The sequence below is a fragment of the Panthera uncia genome (genome assembly GCF_023721935.1).
Source record: "Panthera uncia isolate 11264 chromosome A3 unlocalized genomic scaffold, Puncia_PCG_1.0 HiC_scaffold_11, whole genome shotgun sequence".
Lineage (NCBI taxonomy): Eukaryota > Metazoa > Chordata > Mammalia > Carnivora > Felidae > Panthera > Panthera uncia.
In genome coordinates this window covers 13254909-13271249 of record NW_026057578.1, presented here as the reverse complement: position 1 = coordinate 13271249, position 16341 = coordinate 13254909, and the positions used below count along the sequence as shown (strand labels likewise).

Sequence of the window (16341 nt, the reverse complement as noted above, 5' to 3'; positions counted from 1 at the left end):
AACCTCTGCTGTCCCCTAAATGTGTAGGGATCTAGCAGTTACCTTTGGTGGTGGGAGTGTGTGCTAGGCATGTGTAAGCTAGATGTGGTAACTGTAGATGGCCTGGCGGAAGGTTAAAATTGTGGGCCTTCAATTTAAGTTGGTGACATTTGCTCTTCTCTCTTAACCAACCAAGTTGGTTTATTGTTTCTACTTGTAATAATTAAGGTATTACTGTATATTAAAAACGTGTGTGGTGAGAGAGAGAGAGAGAGAGAGAGAGAGAGAGAGAGAGTGTGTGTGTGTGTGTGTGTGTGTGTGTGTGTGTGTGTGTCAGTAAGAGGAAAAGCACCACTGGCATTGATTGCAAGTCTCTGTTTAGGCCACTTCTTAGGAATTCCCTGGATGATCTTCTTGGGCCACCTTCTAACCTGGAAGGGCAGAGTGATGAACGAGCGTTGTTGGACCAGCTACACACTCTCTTGAGCAACACAGATGCCACAGGCTTGGAAGAAATTGACAGAGCTCTGGGCATCCCTGAACTTGTGAATCAAGTAGGTAGCATTAACATGGAAATGGAAGTGTGTATGTGCACACGTGTGTGCATACATTCATGAAGCCATGCACAAGAATGCCTGTATGTGTATCTTTCCGATCACTTGTGTTACCTCACTGTGTTCATGGAGAGTGATGATTGGAGTTCCTAACCCTCACAAGCACTGTGCTGTGGCCCACGTGGATGAAGACACACATAGTGTGGACAAGCAAGTGGTGAAACAGATACAGAGCATGATTATTCTTTTAAATCTTTTTCAGTCTGTTGGGCAACAAAGGTGCTTGTTTTATTTATTTTTTTAAAGATTTGAGTAACCTGTACACCCACCGTGAATTTTGAACTGAAAACCCTAAGATCAGGAGTGTCATACTGTACCAACTAAGCCAGCCAGGTGCCCCAAAGATGTTTGTCTTAAATTGTATTTTGTTGATTGCAAGATAGAACGTATTTTATGTTTTTTTTCATATGTGTTTTAAAAATAGTTTTCTGATGGAGTTTTTCTTGATATGCAACAGTACGTTATTTATGTAGGTTTACTTATTGATTTATTGATTCTTTCATTTAACAAATATTTACCTTCTATATGCCAGTTAGTGTTAGAGGCTGAGGGGAAGTAGTGAACAAACGAGTTCCTGCTCCCGAAGCTCACATCCCATTGGACAGGCAAGCATCAGGCAAGGAGCCACCTGGATAGCAGCAGACACGGTAGGGTAGAGATTAGCAGGAAAGGCCTAGGACACTAGGAGACTATCGTAAAAGAACCTTTTCTTGGGGTGTGGACGGGGTGTCCAGATTTTACTCAACAAATGCCCTCTATCTGAGCTACCATTTGAAGGCTGTTAACTTGTCTCCTACGTTTAAATCGTTTTCCCAGTTTCTTTTCAGTGGGGACTTGTTTGTAGTTTTGTTCTTTAGTTTAAAAGTGTTTGTGTTTTCAAGTCCAGGATGATGAGATGAAGAATTACTGGGGACTCGAGTGAACGGTCAGGAAAGCTTTTTCTGGGGAGATGGCATGTCAGTTGATGTTTGAAGGGTGAGTTGGAGCCAGCTCAGAACACAGCGAGGGGGAGAATGTTCCATAAGGGGTATGGCTAACTCAAAGGTCCTCAGGCAGAGAAGGGCTTGGGGGTTCAACAAAGTGACCAAGAGTCCACGAGAGAAGGGGAGGGATTGCTGTAGGATGATGTTGGGGAGGAGAGGTCAGTGGAGGTTAGGTTCCACAAAGCCATCTTAAGGAGTCTTCCATTTTTCTGCTATATTGGGAAGCCATAAAAGATTTTAAGCAGGATAATGAAGAGATTTGCTTTTCTTTTTTGTTATTTTTAATTTTAATTTTTTTTAAGTTCATTTATTTTGAGGGGGAGAGAGAGAGTTGGGGGGGGGAGGGGCAGAGAGAGGATGGGTACAGAAGATCCGAAGCAGGTTCTGTGTTGACAGCAGAGACCCCCATGTGGGGTCTCGAACTCATGAACCGTGAGAACATGACCCGAGCCAAAGTCAGACACTTAACCGACTAAGCGGTCCAGGCGTCCCTAATTGTTATTTTTGCCAAGTAATCTGTGTTTGTAACTTTGAAATGATACAGAAATATACTCTTTGAAGAATCATGCACATTTACCCTAGTCAGAGATAGTGAAACTCAACTCTTTATTTTGGGAATATTCTAAGTAATATGCTTGTGCAACTGTCCTTCATCAACTTCAATCTGTATCTGTTGATTTCCTGATAGGATAGTTGACTGTGCATTCATAGTCCCTTATCTGAGAACTTGGGGCTCAGGAATTTTGGGATTTAGAAAGATCAGGTGGTGCGTATGTGCCACATACTCTGTGATGCCCCTGGTGGAGTTTTGAGCAATATTGTAGTTTTAGGCAGTAGCCAGTCATCATACATGCTAATATTTTTATAGCAAAATAGTCACCCCAAATGAGACATCTAGAGATTATGTATTGCTTCATTAAGTTCAGATCAAGTTTTGCTATTAAATACATTTAATACAGATGAAAAATTGTGTTGCTTTTTTTTAGAACTTTTTTTTTTTTGGATTTTTTTTTGGAATTTCAGATAAATTGTGGATCTGTATTTAGCTCCCCTTTCTCCACATCCATACGCATTACATAGTACTCCCAGAATTATTATGTCTTTTGTTGTTTAAATAGGTGGTCAATATTTATATTAATTTGACTCCTTGCTGAGCCAGGTATAGTTTGTATAGGATTTTGGTTTTGGTTTGTCTGATTTTGAGTTAATTGCCCTTTTTTTGTTTGTTTTTTGTTTTTGTTTATTTATTTTGAGAGAGAGAGACAGAGAGACAGAGACAGCATGAGTGGAGGAGGGGCGGAGAGAGGGAGAGAGAGAATCTCAAGCAGACTCTGCACTGATGCGGGGCTCAAATTCGTGAAACTGAGAGATCATGACCTGAGCCAAAACCAAGAGTCAGATGCTTAATCGACTGAGCCAGCCAGGCGCCCCAGCTGCCTTCCTTTTTGATTTGCTTTGTTTTTACACATTTCTGATCCTTTCCAAATACTGCAGCGGAACTGTAAAATTTCTCTTAATTTTTTCTTCACGTATTCAGACACATTTTTAGGTAATTCTTCAGTTCCTTGCTTCCCTCTTGTGATTCTCCGTTGGTCTGCTTTACTCTGTCCTGAGAGGCAGGTCTAGACGCTTTTCTGTGTCAGATCTCCCAGCTCTGGTCCCAAGTGGTTTTCCCTCTTGCTTTATTCCTTTGTTTTGTTGAAACACAGTTTCTGTTAATTTCTCCACCCCACTGCATGGGATAAAGTCTGAAAATATCTTTTATTCCACTCTCCTGCATTAAATTTTGGGTTGAAAATAATTTTTTCTTAGCATTCTGAAAGAATTGTTTGATAGCTTTCTGGCATCCATTGTTGCCATTGACTCATAGTCAGTCTGATTCCTGTTTTTATGTGTGATTAGTTTTTTCTGTTTGGAATTATTCAGGAACTTTTTCTCTGAAATTGCAGGAAGCCTTATCTTGGTATGGGCCTTGTTTCATTCATTCTGCTGTATATCAAGTGCACAGATAATCTTTTTGGTTTGGGGGCATTTTCTGTGTCCTGTCTTTTTTTTTTAACTAGTGAGTTTTGTTTTCAGTTCCTAATACACTAGTGTTTTCATTTTTTTAATATAATTTGTCAAATTGGCTAATGTACAGTGTGCGCCCTTGGTTTTGGGGGTAGATTCCCATGGTTCATCAGTTACATACAACACCCAGTGCTCATCCCAACAAGCACCCTCCTCAGTGCTCATCACCCATTTTCCCCTCTCCCGCCCGCCCCTCCCCCCGCCATCCACCCTCAGTTTGTTCTCTGTATTTAAGAGTCTCTTGTGGTTTGCCTCCCTCTCTCTCTGTTTGGTGACTCGTGAGTTTTAATTGCATTTGTTAGTAATGAGGCTGAACATTAGTAAAGCTTACAGACATGTCATTTGGTATCATTTCTTTAATAATTTTATCTCTTCTGTTTTTTTCTTCTTGGGTGTTGATTGACATGTTACCCTGGGTATTACACTGAATCTCTGTTTTTTAATCTCTATTTTTCTTGTCTCTGAGTAACGTTTTATTTGAGTCACTTTCATGTTGAAAGCTGTCTTTGTCAGATACCTGGTGATCCTTGGCTATCTTTTTATATTTAAGTATGATGTATTATTAAAAAGGATCAGTCGTCACTGAAAGTGGTTGGTCAGGGGCTGGCCCTTTTATTTCAGGACTCCCCAGAATTCAACATCTAGAGCCATTGATGCATCTCCCCTCCTACTCCCACTTTACAGTTTTTCTCACCTGGGAATTTATTACCTGATTGTATTTTGGGAACTGGGCTGGGGGTGCGAGTAGATGATACCATAGTATTAAGATATAAAATTATAAAAATAAAAATTTTACTAGAAATCATAAATAAGACTTCCTGTTTTCAGGCTCTGCCTACCCTTGCCCTCCACTGTGCCTGGTGTCCCAGAACTGAGGTTGCCGAGGGAGTAGGTGGAAAGTACGGCCACGTAGCTGTGCGGAGTCGGGGGACAGGTGGAGGGCAGGGAGGTGGCTGCCCCCTGCTCTCTGCCCAGATTCCTCACCAGCCCCGTTCGAGCACTTTGCCTGAGCCTCTGCCGTCCCAGTGGAGCCTGTCGTTGGCTCGGTGTCTTACGTGTGTTTTTCTCCACAGACACGTTAGTGCCTACTTTCTCTCTCTCTCTCTCTCTCTTAATTTTCTAATGTTTTATTTATTTTTGAGAGAGAGGAAGAGAGAGAGAGAGAGTGGGAGACACAGAATCCTAAGCAGGCTCCAGGCTCTGAGCTGTCAGCACAGAGCCTGACTTGAGGCTCGAACCCACGAACCGCGAGATCATGACCTGAGCCAAAGTTGGACACTTAGTGAGCCACCCAGGTGCCCTGGTGCCTACTCTCTTGAGTTGGTTACTCCTCTCTTTTCCTGTCTTGCAAATACCTGTTGAAATATTTATCTTGTTGCCTTCCTTATTCTCATTGTTTTGTGGATAAATACTACCTTTTAAATTCTTCGCTGGTATTTTAGTAGAGTTAGCAAGAGAAAGGAGGTAAATATGCATGATCGATCCATGTTTCACTTACGGTGTGATTTACTTTATAGAAAGATATTTCAGGTGGCTCTCTGGGGAGGGGAATTGGTATGAGGGGACAGAGTAGACACATAGATGTCAGTTACTACAAGAGTCCAAGAAAGTGTCTTAGAGAGGGTCACAGCTGTGGAATGGAAGAAGGGAAGGATGCATAATGTGTCCTGGAAGAAAACTGACAGGACTTGGTGGACCGTGTATGCACACACGTGCTTGGAAAGGGAGAGGGGGGCACTTGGGTGGCTCAGTCGGCTGAGCGTCCGACTTTGGCTCAGGTCACGATCTCACAGTTTGTGAGTTCAAACCCTTCATCGGGCTTGCTGCTGTCAGTGCAGAGCCTGCTTCAGATCCTCTGTACCCCTCTCTCTATGCTCCTACCCTGCTCACGCTTTCTCCCAAAAATAAAACATTAAAAAAGGGGGGAGAATGTGAGGATTCCAGATTGCTGGCTTTAGTTCTGGGCAAATGGTGTTGTCATGTTGCCATGAGGGAAGATTGGAGGAGAATTGGGTCTTTTGGGCGAGGGACTCTTTGGAACCACTACCTGTGTTTTCTACACGTGAAGTCTGAGATGCCTGAGATATCCAGGTAAAGATGTTAAGTAGCCATCTGCGTAAGCACAATTAGAACTCGGAGACACTTGAGCCGGAGGCAAGTTCAGCAGTCGTCACTAGTAGATGAGGAGACCAAAATAGAAAATGTAATGAGAGGAAAAAGGTTCGAGGACTGAACCCTGATGAACTCTTAACGTGCCTCCAAAGGGGAGATCAGGGGGGTAGGGAGATTGAGGGTGGTGTCACCGTCACAGTGGGGTGAAGTGTGTTTTGGGACGAGACTGTTGCCTGCATACTTGGCCTTCTGTGCCCGTGGATAGGACGGTAAAGGTGAATGCAGTATCTGACAGGCTCTTCTTGTCTTAGCGTGGCAGCTCTTCCCTCCTGCAGAATTCTTTTTTAGAACATTTTTTAATGTTTATTTTATTTTTGAGAGAGACAGAGACAGAGTGTGAGCTGGGGAGGGGCCGAGAGAGAGGGAGACACAGAATCTGAAGCAGGCTCCAGGCCCTGAGCTGTCAGCACAGAGCCCGACGCGGGGCTCGAACTCACAGACCGTGAGATCATGACCTGAGCTGAAGTCGGATGCTTAACTGACTAAGCCACCCAGGCGCCCCTGGAATGTTTGTGTCACTGCTTTTGCTGTCAGCTGCTGGACTTTATTTTGAGGACATTCTTAGCATGCAGAGAGGTGATGCCGGCACATAGCAGGCACTTACAAATCTTGTTGAATGAATGGGTTTCTTAACAGTCCCTCCGGCCTGTTAAGGCCAAATAGTAGCGAATGACCACCTTTAGGTTTTGTGTATGCAGCTAGCAATAGCCTCGGGGGATATGAGCTTCTGTTGATTTGCCCTGTCTCTACCAAAATCACTTCTAACCACTGTCAGAAACATTTTTGTATGAAATTGTGTGGGAATCAGTTGATCCCTGTGGTTTTAATTAGTTTATTTTGTACTTGGCTTGGTCTGTGTTGGTACAGAAATGTGGTCTGGAACAAATAGTCTTTCTCCAGATACTTGAGTGTCCATGTGAGACTTTGAGCTAGGCACTAGGACACATCTGTGAAAAGATGGGTCATGATCTGGATTCTTACAGACTTCAGACAAGAAACTTGATTTTGCCTTTGGAATTCTGTGACATCCTTGTTCGTATGCATTGACTTTATGTTTTACCTTCCTTGGAGCATTTGATTTCTGTCGCTTTCTCAGATGTACTTCATTGTTCATTTATGTGTTTAATGTTTTAGGGACAAGCTTTGGAGTCCAAACAGGATGCCTTCCAAGGCCAAGAAGCGGCAGTAATGATGGATCAGAAGGCGGCATTATATGGGCAGACGTATGCAGCACAGGGGCCTCCAATGCAAGGAGGCTTTAATCTTCAGGGACAATCACCATCTTTTAACTCCATGATGAGTCAGATGAGCCAACAAGGCAGTTTTCCTCTGCAAGGAATGCACCCGCGGGCCAATATCATGAGACCTCGGACAAACACCCCCAAGCAACTCCGAATGCAGCTTCAGCAGAGGCTGCAGGGCCAGCAGGTAACCAGCTGTCCCTTGTCAACTAAAAGTCCTTTTGTTTCGACTTCTCTGTAATGTTTTGTTTGTATAGATGTTCCTTGTTAGGGAGCGGTCCTGTGGGAGTTGGATAAGATTGTTCTGTTGTGCAGGTTAAAAAGTAAAAAATGTCAGGATTGCCCTTGGAGGAGAAGAGTATTTCTTGATGGCTTCATTAGTTTTAGAGATAGATGATTTTTTTTTTTTAGTTTTTTCATTTTGGGAGGGGGGGGGGGGAGGGGGGGGGTGTTGGGGGGGGCGGGCAGAGAGAGAGGGAATCCCAAGCAGGCTCTGTGTTGTCAATGCAGAGAGCCTGATGCAAGGCTCAGACCCACAAATCATGAGATCGTGACCTGAGCTGAAATCAGGAGTCAGACGCTTGACTGACTGAGCTGACCAGGTGCCTTGAGGTAGATGATTTCTATTTTACTTATTTATTTATTTATTTACTTACTTATTTGCTTATTTTTTTTTAAATTTTTTTTTTTAACGTTTATTTATTTTTGAGACAGAGAGAGACAGAACATGAACGGGGGAGGGTCAGAGAGAGGGAGACACAGAATCTGACGCAGGCTCCAGGCCCTGAGCGGTCAGCACAGAGCCCGATGCGGGGCTCGAACTCACAGACCAAGAGATCATGACCTGAGCCGAAGTCGGCCGCTCAACCGACTGAGCCACCCAGTCGCCCCCTTATTTACTTATTTTGAGAGTGTTCATGCGCACATGTGCTCCCACACACACGTGCATATGCACACACACAGTGAGGGAGGGGCAAAGAGAGGGAGAGAGAGAATCCCGAGCAGCCGTGCTGTCAGTGCGGAGTCTGACGTGGGGCTTGATCTCAGGAACTGCGGGATCATGACCTGAGCTGAAATCAAGACTTGGACGCTCAGCTGAGCCACCTACGAGCCCCATGATTTGCACATTCGTTTTATGGAACCTCTGCTTTCTAGGTGTTTTGTGAAACTTGAGCTCTCTTAACATTCTAAGATAAGATTTCTCTTTTTTATTGTTTCCTTAATGCCCAACAAATCTTTTAAAATTTAATTACTCACATTGTTTGTGCTGAGTTAGTGAATGTGGCAGAACGGAACCATGTAAGCAGCTGAGTGAGTGTGGAGTCCAGCGAGCCACAGACTGTGCTAGTGCCTCCACATTCCTAAAAGTCAGCGTAGGTACCCTGAGAAGCTGTGCTCATACGTGCATGGTATCATTTGGCTTTTCACCCCTTCTTTCCTCTGAAAGTTACCTGGGAAAAGCTAATAGAAGAGGAAGTTCATTCACTATTAGTTTGAGCAAGTTAAAGCTATTTCCCTAATGACCTAAATAATTCCAGGGAAAAATCTCACTTTATGAATCCTTCGAGTTTCTTTTGAAGATCGTCTTTTTTTTTTTTTAATGTTTGTTTATTTTTGAGAAAGTGAGCTCCTGCGCAGAAGCGAGGGAGGTGCAGAGAGAGAGAGAGAGGAAGCACAGAATGTGAAGCAGACTTCAGGCTCTGATCTGTGGCTCGAACCCATGAACTGTGAGATCATGACCTCAGCCAAAGCCAGGGGCTTAACTGACTGAGCCACCCAGGTGCCCCAAAGATCGTCTTTAAGCTGCACAATTACACTTTTACTTTTCCTCCTGACGCCAAATAAAGCTTCAAATGCTTGCCAAGGACTTTTCAGCCTGAACTTTTTTGAACACAGGGCTTGAACTCACGACCCTGAGATCAAGACCTGAGCTGAGATCGAGTTAGACGCTTAGCCGACTGAGCCACCCAGGGCCCCCCCCCCCCTTTTTTTTTTTTTAAAGATTTTACATCTTTATTTTTAAGTAATCTCTACACCCAACGTGGGGCTTGAATTTAGAACCCTGAGGTCAAGAGTTGCATGCTCCACTGACTGAGCCAGCCAGGCCGCCCTCAGCCTGAACTTGTTTTGAAGTGTTTGGAAGCGTGCGGGTTCCGTGTAGATGTGACGTGACCAGGTTAACGGGTTGGAGGTGGCATCGTGACCTCTCCGGGTGGTGCCGAGGATTTGGAAAGCTGTTTGGGGCTCATCGACATAGTCAACTTCCATCCTGACCGGCCTGTCTCTCCCCAGTTTTTGAATCAGAGCCGTCAGGCGTTGGAAATGAAAATGGAAAGCCCCACTGCCGGGGGTGCTGCGGTGATGAGGCCCATGATGCAGCCCCAGGTAAATCCCCAGGTGAGAACAGACCTCTCCAAGTGCATTGCTGTGGGGCCTGCTCCACGACTGGCCCTCAGTAAACGTGTGTTACAGCAAGTTTCTGGTGTAAGAAATCATTCCACGATCTCCTCACACTCCCTCTTCCATTCTTCTGTCTTGCTGGTGATGAGGAAGAGTCAGGAGGAGAGGTTCTTTTATTAAAACTGCTATTTTGTGTTTTCTAATTAATTCCCTTTGTGATCATTTGCTGTGTTGTGAAAACAGCTATCACTTACTTTTTAGGAATTCAGTAAATCTGGAAACTTCTGTTTCTGGGTTTTGAAACCGTGTGCTCGCCGGGTAAAATCTGAGGTTATAAGAAGAAAATAAATAATATATAATCCTACTCTCAAGGATCACCTCTGAGATGACCTGTTTCCCATAGTGGGAAGGATGATGTTCAAGTTCTCTGTACCTCCAGCCCAAGGTGGAGACTGTTCTACGGTATTAATGTGCACGAGGCAGATGACCACCCGGAAGTCCTCTACTGTGGTTGGAAATTCTGTTCATAATTACTGTAGAGAAACAACCCACTGTGAAATGCCCAGTATTTACTGTCTTAAGCCTACTCGGAAGTACTTTGACGGTAACAGTTTGAGTAAGCTGAGTTAGGGTGCCCTCCAAAAAGATGAGTTTGCTTTTTGGAGATGTTCTCTTCTAGCTGATGGGGCCCAGATCAGCTCTTTGGTTCTGGGCTTGGACCATGTACCTCCGGACCCTCCAGACCGCTGCTCCTAACCCTCCGTCTCTCCCTTCAGAAGCTTTAAGGAGACTATACAGGCCCTTTCTGGGGTAGATTCCTGCTTACCGGAGGGTAACCCCATTCTTTTGGGGAGTGCTCTGTTGTGCCTCCCCTCCTCCTGCACTCTTACTGCTGCCTTTTTCCTTCTTGTAGTTTTATTTCATATTTTCTGAAAAGTTTGTCCTCACATTCTACCTTTCAGTGTTCTCTCACTTTGAGAAATGTTTTCTGTGTTAAAGCTTGACGACTCGCCTGAACAATTTCCAGGTCCCTGTTCTGCACCTCGTCGCCTCGCCGGAACGCCTTTACCGTGATGAGAAACGTGCATTTTTCCTTTTTTGTGAAGAGAGGCATCGGGTGATTTTTCGCACCTAATGTATTGTGGTGGTACTACATGTATGGAATTGGCTGGTTCTGGCTCTGTGTAATTACATTCTTTTTTGGGGTATCAGCAGGGTTTTCTTAATGCCCAGATGGTTGCCCAGCGCAGCAGAGAGCTGCTCAGTCATCACTTCCGACAGCAGAGGGTGGCCATGATGATGCAGCAGCAGCAGCAGCAGCAGCAACAGCAGCAGCAGCAAACCCAGGCCTTCAGCCCACCCCCCAACGTGACCGCTTCCCCCAGCATGGATGGGGTCTTGGCAGGGCCCGTGATGCCACAAGCCCCTCCCCAGCAGTTTCCATACCCGCCAAATTATGGTAAATTTGACAGCGAGAATGTCTTCCCCGGAGTAACATTACTAAGGTCATAAGATTCATAGGTCTGTTGCATGTTAAACACAAAATCCTGTTTACTCCCTCTGTTAGTCACAAGGAAGACAGAATTAACTAAAAACAACAGAACAAAGGATATGGTGACCGATGAGGCAGACAAGGGACAAGCAGAGGCTGGATCAGATGAAGAGTTTTGGTGATATTCTGAAGGCAGTGGGGAGTCACTGAATGTTAATAGACATGTTTGCACTGGGGAGAGGTCATCGGGCCTGTGAGGCATGTCCGTTAGAAGGCGAGAAGAGAGAGTGGAAGAAGGGAGGACAATTAGAGCACCCCAAACAAGAGATGATGGTCATGCAGCATCACAGAGGGGGTAGTCCGAATGGAGAGAACCTGATTCGTTGAAAGAAACACACCAAAATGTTTCTGGTGGTGCACAGGTGATTGTAATTGAGGTAGATGTTCTATCAGGTTTAAGCATTTTTATTTTTTTTCAGGTCTTGTTTTTTTCAGCTCCCCATGTCTTGATTTGGAAGAAAGACAACACCCCCCCCCCCCCCCCCCCCATATGTCCCAGTGTGGTAGAACCCTACAGTCTGAGCCCTTGGCCACAAAGGAGTGCTGGGTGGGCTTCTGGGTTCCTCTCCTTGGTGACTTGGGTGTATTAATTACAATAATACACATTACCTTTTCAGGTCAGTCTTTGAGAGAGACTAGGAACACGGTAGGAACGGGGATAGAGGTATCTTTTGGGGAAATCATATTTTCAGTGCACTCCTGCCAGCTTGGGACAGAGAGACAGTGATGTGAACAGCAGGAAGCGGCATCCCTTTCACACAGAAATGTCCATGAAGTAACAGCTCTTCAGGTGACCCAGATGCTTTCTGCAGTGAGCCCCTTCCTCCAGTCTTGGTGGGAAGCAAGAGGAACTGGCAGGCAGCATCCTGTGGCACTTTACATTGTCTGTCTTACGTTCCCCCACGTTTAGAAAAGAACATAAAGCTTCTATAGACAGTTGATACTCTAAGGAAGATACCATTTTCGCATTATAATTTCTGCTTTTTCTTCTTTTTTTTTTTTTTCGAGGGATGGGACAACAGCCAGATCCGGCTTTTGGGCGAGTGTCTAGTCCTCCCAATGCAATGATGCCCTCAAGAATGGGGCCCTCGCAGAATCCCATGATGCAGCACCCTCAGACCGCGCCCATGTATCAGTCCTCGGAAATAAAAGGCTGGCCATCAGGAAACCTGGCCAGGAACAGGTGAAGAACAGAGACTTGAAAAGCCATTCACATTCTAGTGCCCAGAAATTCAGGAAATTAACCTCTGCATTTTTCTGTGTGGATGGAGAGATCAAAAGGCCTGGGTTCATCTTAGAAAGTGTGGTATTTGGCTCATCCATTGTGAGGCTTCTTCCTCCCCTACGCATGCCTAGGAAGCTTTGATTGCACACAGCTGTGAAACCTAGAAGGCAGGCAGGCAGTCAGGGAATCTTCTCTCCCTCCTGTTCTCTGCTTAAGTACAGCAACGTTTGACAGTTGTGATGGTCTCTGCGTGCATGTCTGGTGTTACTAGAATGAGCCAGGAGGTAATTTCACACTTCTTTTTACAGCTCCTTTCCCCAGCAGCCGTTTGCCCACCAGGGGAACCCCGCAGCGTACGGTATGGTGCACATGAATGGCAGCAGTGGTCCCATGGGACAGGTGAACGTGAACCCCATGCCCATGTCTGGCATGCCCATGGGTCCTGATCAGGTATGGGGCTCTAGCCTGAACTTTTCTCAAAAAATTTTTCCTTTTCTCTTGAGAGAACCCAAACTGCAACTGTAATCTAAAGGTCCTCGGCAGATTTTTAACTTGGGCGTATAACTCAGAACTACAGTGGTTGAAAAAACTTGTGGTTTGAAGGCATTGGGCCATTAAATATGTTTTCGGTAATGTGAGATCTAAGGAATTGGAGTCAGCCAGAGTCAGGTTGCAGGCCATCATTATAGACCTGTGGATTCTTCTGTGTTGTGCAGAGCATATGTTTTACTCACGTGTCTTCTGGTTGCTAACAGAAATATTGCTGACACTTCTACACCTCCAAGGAAATCACTGTAGAAATGACACTGCACTAGAACTATTGGAAGTAAAGAATCGTCCCACGCACCTGCCAGCTCTGAAGAGGGAACCAGCTTTGATCTCTGGGAAGGGTATTCCAAGTGATGTCATTGGAGCAGGACTGGGTTTGAAATTGAAGTGCGATGTCTACCTGTATTTTTCCTTCTTCTGTGTATCATGGGATTCAAAACAAATATTTTGTTGACATTCTGCCTCTTAGGGATGTGATTCTGGAGGTGCGGAGTGTTACTGATCACAAAACTCTGCTATGTCCCTTCTTTCTGCCTGTCAGTGTTTCAGATGAATGTGGGCGGGCTAGAGAACACTGGAGAAGTACGGCGAGATTAGGATGTCTGGTCTCTCTGTGGCAGACAGTCCCAGCCCTCACGTGTTCTTGTCGCTACCAGATACTCCGTGTTCCCACCCTCTGTCCTGAGAAGTTGGCTTGTCCTATACTGATCGTGTTGAGTTGCTCCAATCCTGTTCTTGGTTGTCCTGGACTTTTTCCTAAGTAGGAATTTCCTCTGTCCCTAACGTCCTAGAATACTTCGCCTCCAGAACTGTCCTTGATGTCCTGTGGCTTTGCAGAAGGGGAAATGACAGTATTTAATTGCAGCAGTAGCAGTTTTTTCACATGCTAATGTGCAGCTGAGTGCACTTTATTTAAAAAGTAACGGATACATGCAATATTCCGGAGGTCTTGAGGAATGGCGAACCACATTCCCGCCCGGTTTTTGTCTGAACGAATCAGTTGGACGAGAACTATGATTGTTTTGTCGTCGTTGAGAGTACCCGTGTCACCCTTTGCCTATATGGTAGAGCAATAATGCTTTTTGAAAATAAACTGCAGAAACCCAAGGCCAGGTACTGCATTCTGAATCAGAATTTTGCAGTGTTTCTGTGAATAGATTCTCTTTTGTAAATACGACCTTTAAGATATTGTATTATGTAAAATATGTATATACCTTTTTTGCAGGTCACGGCAACTCATTTTTACAGAGTTTGTGAAGCTAAATATTTAACATTGTTGACTTCAGTAAGCTCAGTGTGGTGAGGCTGCAAACAGAAGAGACAGCCCCTGAATTTTTTGGCCTGGGGGAGGTGGGGGGCAGTGGTCTGCAGCTCCCTACCTCCCCCCCCCCCCCCCCCCCCCCCCCCCGCCCCCCTAGTGTTAGATGGTTCCCTATCGGTCTCTTAATCTTAAATGCTTTCGAAAAAGATCATTTGTTTAGATGTAGGCATTTTCAACTTTTAAATTCCTCTACCAGAACGAAGCACTTTGTTAATTTTAGGGGAAAGAATAGATAGGGGGAAATAAACTTAAAAAAAAAAAAAATCAAGAATTTTAAAAGATCAAGCGATTTAAAAAAGAATGTTGGATTTTAAGCAGTCCATAAATTAATAGCAATTCATAGTGTTTTGTTTTTTAATTGAAATACGTTGCCTTTCATCGGTTGTGGGAGTTTCCGTAAGGTTTTGGTTGCTAGGACCCAAATCCCCACATTGAGATCTCAGGGGTTGAACCCTTGATGTGTGGTTTCCGGTGTCTGCTTGGCTGTCTCATCACTGAGATGTGTTCTCGTCCCTGAGAACTAGAGGAGCCACACGGTGGTTCCTTAGGGAGCTCAGCCTCCAGGACAGCCAGGTCGTCGAGCTCCAGAGCCGGAGTCCAGCAGAGCGAGTCCCTTTGCACCCGCTGCCCCTGCCCCTTTGTGCTGCTGTCAGGCTTTGACTCTTGTTTTAGTCCGTTGGGGATAGAGAAAAAGTCCATTTAATTCCTTCTATCTGGTTCACTTTATTAGCTTCAAATAGCTGAGTGAAATTGGGTTTTAAAAATGTCTTGTGAATTTCAAAGGTCTCTGCTAGCTTTGGTGTCAATTTCCTAGCAATAACTGAGAGCCAGTTAATTTTTATTTCATACGTGTTTAGGCAATTTTTCTAGGTGTCTCTGAAGGTAAGATCATTTCATTTCTTTGATTTCTGTGTAAGTAAAACCTGTATTTCCAGAACCACCAGTGGAATAGGTTTGGGTTTTACACCGTCTCCCCCACCACCCGGTTAAAAATAAATCTAAGATTGAAAATCCATCAACTTCCATCATAGTGGCCTGTACTTTTTAGATAACACATTCTCCTGTCTGGAGACAGAGGCGTAGCTGAGTAAGAGTCTGTCTTAATAGTTACAGCCGTGTCAGGTATCTGAACTTTCCTCGTTTAAGTCATGGGTGCGTGGGGAGAAACAGAATGGTGCTCTTACCTTTCCTGACTTTTAAAAAGTAAAAAAAAAAAAAAAAAAAAAGTTTTTTGATTCTTTTCCTCAGTCCCAGCTCCAGGCTAACTGGAAGGCAGCACCCCTTTTATATGGGAAAAAAAGAAAGTTTATTATAAGTTTTTATATTTTCTACTTGTTCATTTTATTGGTGCAAACTTAAGAATTTGATCTTTCTTTTAATAGATGCTGTCTTTTGAAATAATTTGTTTTTACCTTTATTGCCCTTTTATCTTTTTTGGATAATTCTCTTTGTACTCTGGCTGCCTACCTCTCCTCACCCCTACCCCCCACTTTTCTAAACCTTGGTATCCGTTTCATCTGCTTTTAGAATGTGTGATATTTCCAGTACCTACTTTTTTGCTGAATCCAAAGATATATAAATATAAATATATATATATTTTATAAAGATCAAAATGATATAAAGGAGACACGTTTCTTCCTTTAAGAAAACAAATAGAAATTCATTGTGAATGTTCATATTATGCCACTTTTCTAAATTGTGCATCTTGATGGAAAGGTGTAAATATCGATCACCAGGACTGCTTAGTTAATTGGTATTTAATATCTAGGTGAGTTGGGGGTGTGTGGGGGGATAGTACAGAACATACGTGCTTGCCGTCTGGATGGACTGCCCGTTGTCCATATGCCTGTCTGGTTCCAGGAGTTTGATTCACAAGTGGGGGGGGCATCACAGGCATGAAGCCTGTAGGACAAAACCCTTGCTTCAGGAGGAACAGGAGTTGCTGTTCAGCTCGGAGGCCACCTGTTTAACAATAACGAGCAAGGTGGTTTTTTCTTCTCTCTCTCTTGCCAATGTGTGGAATTTCAATGATGGAAAGGTCTTTCTGAGAGCAATATTTAAAATTCTCAGGAATTGACGTATAGTATTGAGAATGAATTTAGTTTCAATCAAGTTTACATTAAATGTTGGTTTTAAAAATCTAAATCATTCTTTACACTGCAAAGAATACAGACCACATGGGATAACTTATGAGATGGACTGCTTTGCTGATCATTTCGGATGTCACTGTAAATA

The 16341-nt window shown here is 44.2% G+C and overlaps 1 protein-coding gene across 12 annotated transcripts in view; it reads left to right on the top strand.

Annotated features, from left to right (window-relative positions):
• NCOA3 (nuclear receptor coactivator 3) overlaps positions 1–15890 on the top strand; it is a 205158-nt gene extending 189268 nt beyond the window's left edge. For 4 of the 12 annotated variants that reach the window (XM_049649891.1, XM_049649892.1, XM_049649893.1 and 1 more), the window contains 7 exons: positions 362–533; positions 6953–7246; positions 9352–9456; positions 10672–10918; positions 12020–12194; positions 12545–12686; positions 12992–15890. In XM_049649891.1, coding sequence (XP_049505848.1) covers positions 362–533; positions 6953–7246; positions 9352–9456; positions 10672–10918; positions 12020–12194; positions 12545–12686; positions 12992–13003 — 1147 coding nt within the window. In that variant the 3' untranslated portion in view covers positions 13004–15890. The other 8 variants (XM_049649899.1, XM_049649898.1, XM_049649897.1 and 5 more) reach the window with 5 other exon arrangements.
• The last annotated feature ends 451 nt before the right edge of the window (positions 15891–16341 follow it).